The sequence below is a fragment of the Phalaenopsis equestris genome, unplaced genomic scaffold (assembly GCF_001263595.1).
Source record: "Phalaenopsis equestris unplaced genomic scaffold, ASM126359v1 Scaffold218091, whole genome shotgun sequence".
Classification (NCBI taxonomy): domain Eukaryota; kingdom Viridiplantae; phylum Streptophyta; class Magnoliopsida; order Asparagales; family Orchidaceae; genus Phalaenopsis; species Phalaenopsis equestris.
The window spans coordinates 1-840 of NW_018236559.1; the positions used below are offsets into that span (position 1 = coordinate 1).

Consider the following 840-nt stretch of genomic DNA (forward strand, 5'->3'; position numbering starts at 1 on the left):
TTGAAATGACTTATTTGTGCGCTAGCCGAGAAAATCGACATTTGCATTACGTAGTGAATTTTCTTCTCGCAATAATACTATTAGGACTTGAGTATTAGTTTCCTTAGATGTTACAATGTGAATTTGCATTATTTTTGCCACGCTGTGTATAATCCTTTTTTTTTTAATGCAATTTATAGGCTGCACCATTAGCTCCCTGCATCAAATATAAAGTTGTTTAGTGATTAGCTTTTTATGTTCCAGGAAATTCAGGCCTCATTTGGCCCAACGAAGGATCAATTGAAGGAGTTTTGAGATATTTTGCAATGGTCTTAATGGCATTATTTTTCAAGCTTCTCTCCGCTTTTCGTATTTTGTATAAACAAAGCAGCAGCGCTGAGGCAATTCATCCTTCGTATACGGCAGTATCTCACGCTGAACATAATAAAGTTGTTGAGGTTGTCAAAGAAGACCGAGTTAATCCTTGTTTAGAGCGTATGGAGAGGCTTGAGGAAATGTTCTCAGCGCTCAAAGGCAAACCTGCTGAGATTCCTGTAGATAAGGAGCGTGTGCTAATGGACTCTTGGGATAGAATCAAATCTATTGAGTTTGATCTAGATAAAACCAAGAGAGTATGTTTCTGCATCCATTTTATTTTCTGCTTCCATTTTGTGGATATTCATTTAATATGATCTACCGCTGGTAACAAAGACTCGGACTTGAAATATAAAATCAACTTATTCTTCTTTCGATAGCATTGTGTGACGGTTCATCAAATATTCTTTCTTGGTAGAATTTGCACACCAAACATTAGAGTGTGATCGGTTTACAATGGACGTTTCACTAGGCTTTCATCAAGTA

General features: G+C 36.8%; 1 protein-coding gene across 1 annotated transcript; it reads left to right on the top strand.

Moving 5' to 3' along the window:
* Nucleotides 1–243: 243 nt before the first annotated feature.
* LOC110037287 (phosphatidylinositol/phosphatidylcholine transfer protein SFH13-like) lies at nucleotides 244–611 on the top strand (the record flags this gene model as incomplete). The annotated part of the gene is made up of 1 exon (XM_020741892.1): nucleotides 244–611. A coding segment is annotated over one exon (368 nt), but the record flags the coding sequence as incomplete, so codon positions are not given.
* Between the last annotated feature and the right edge of the window lie 229 nt (nucleotides 612–840).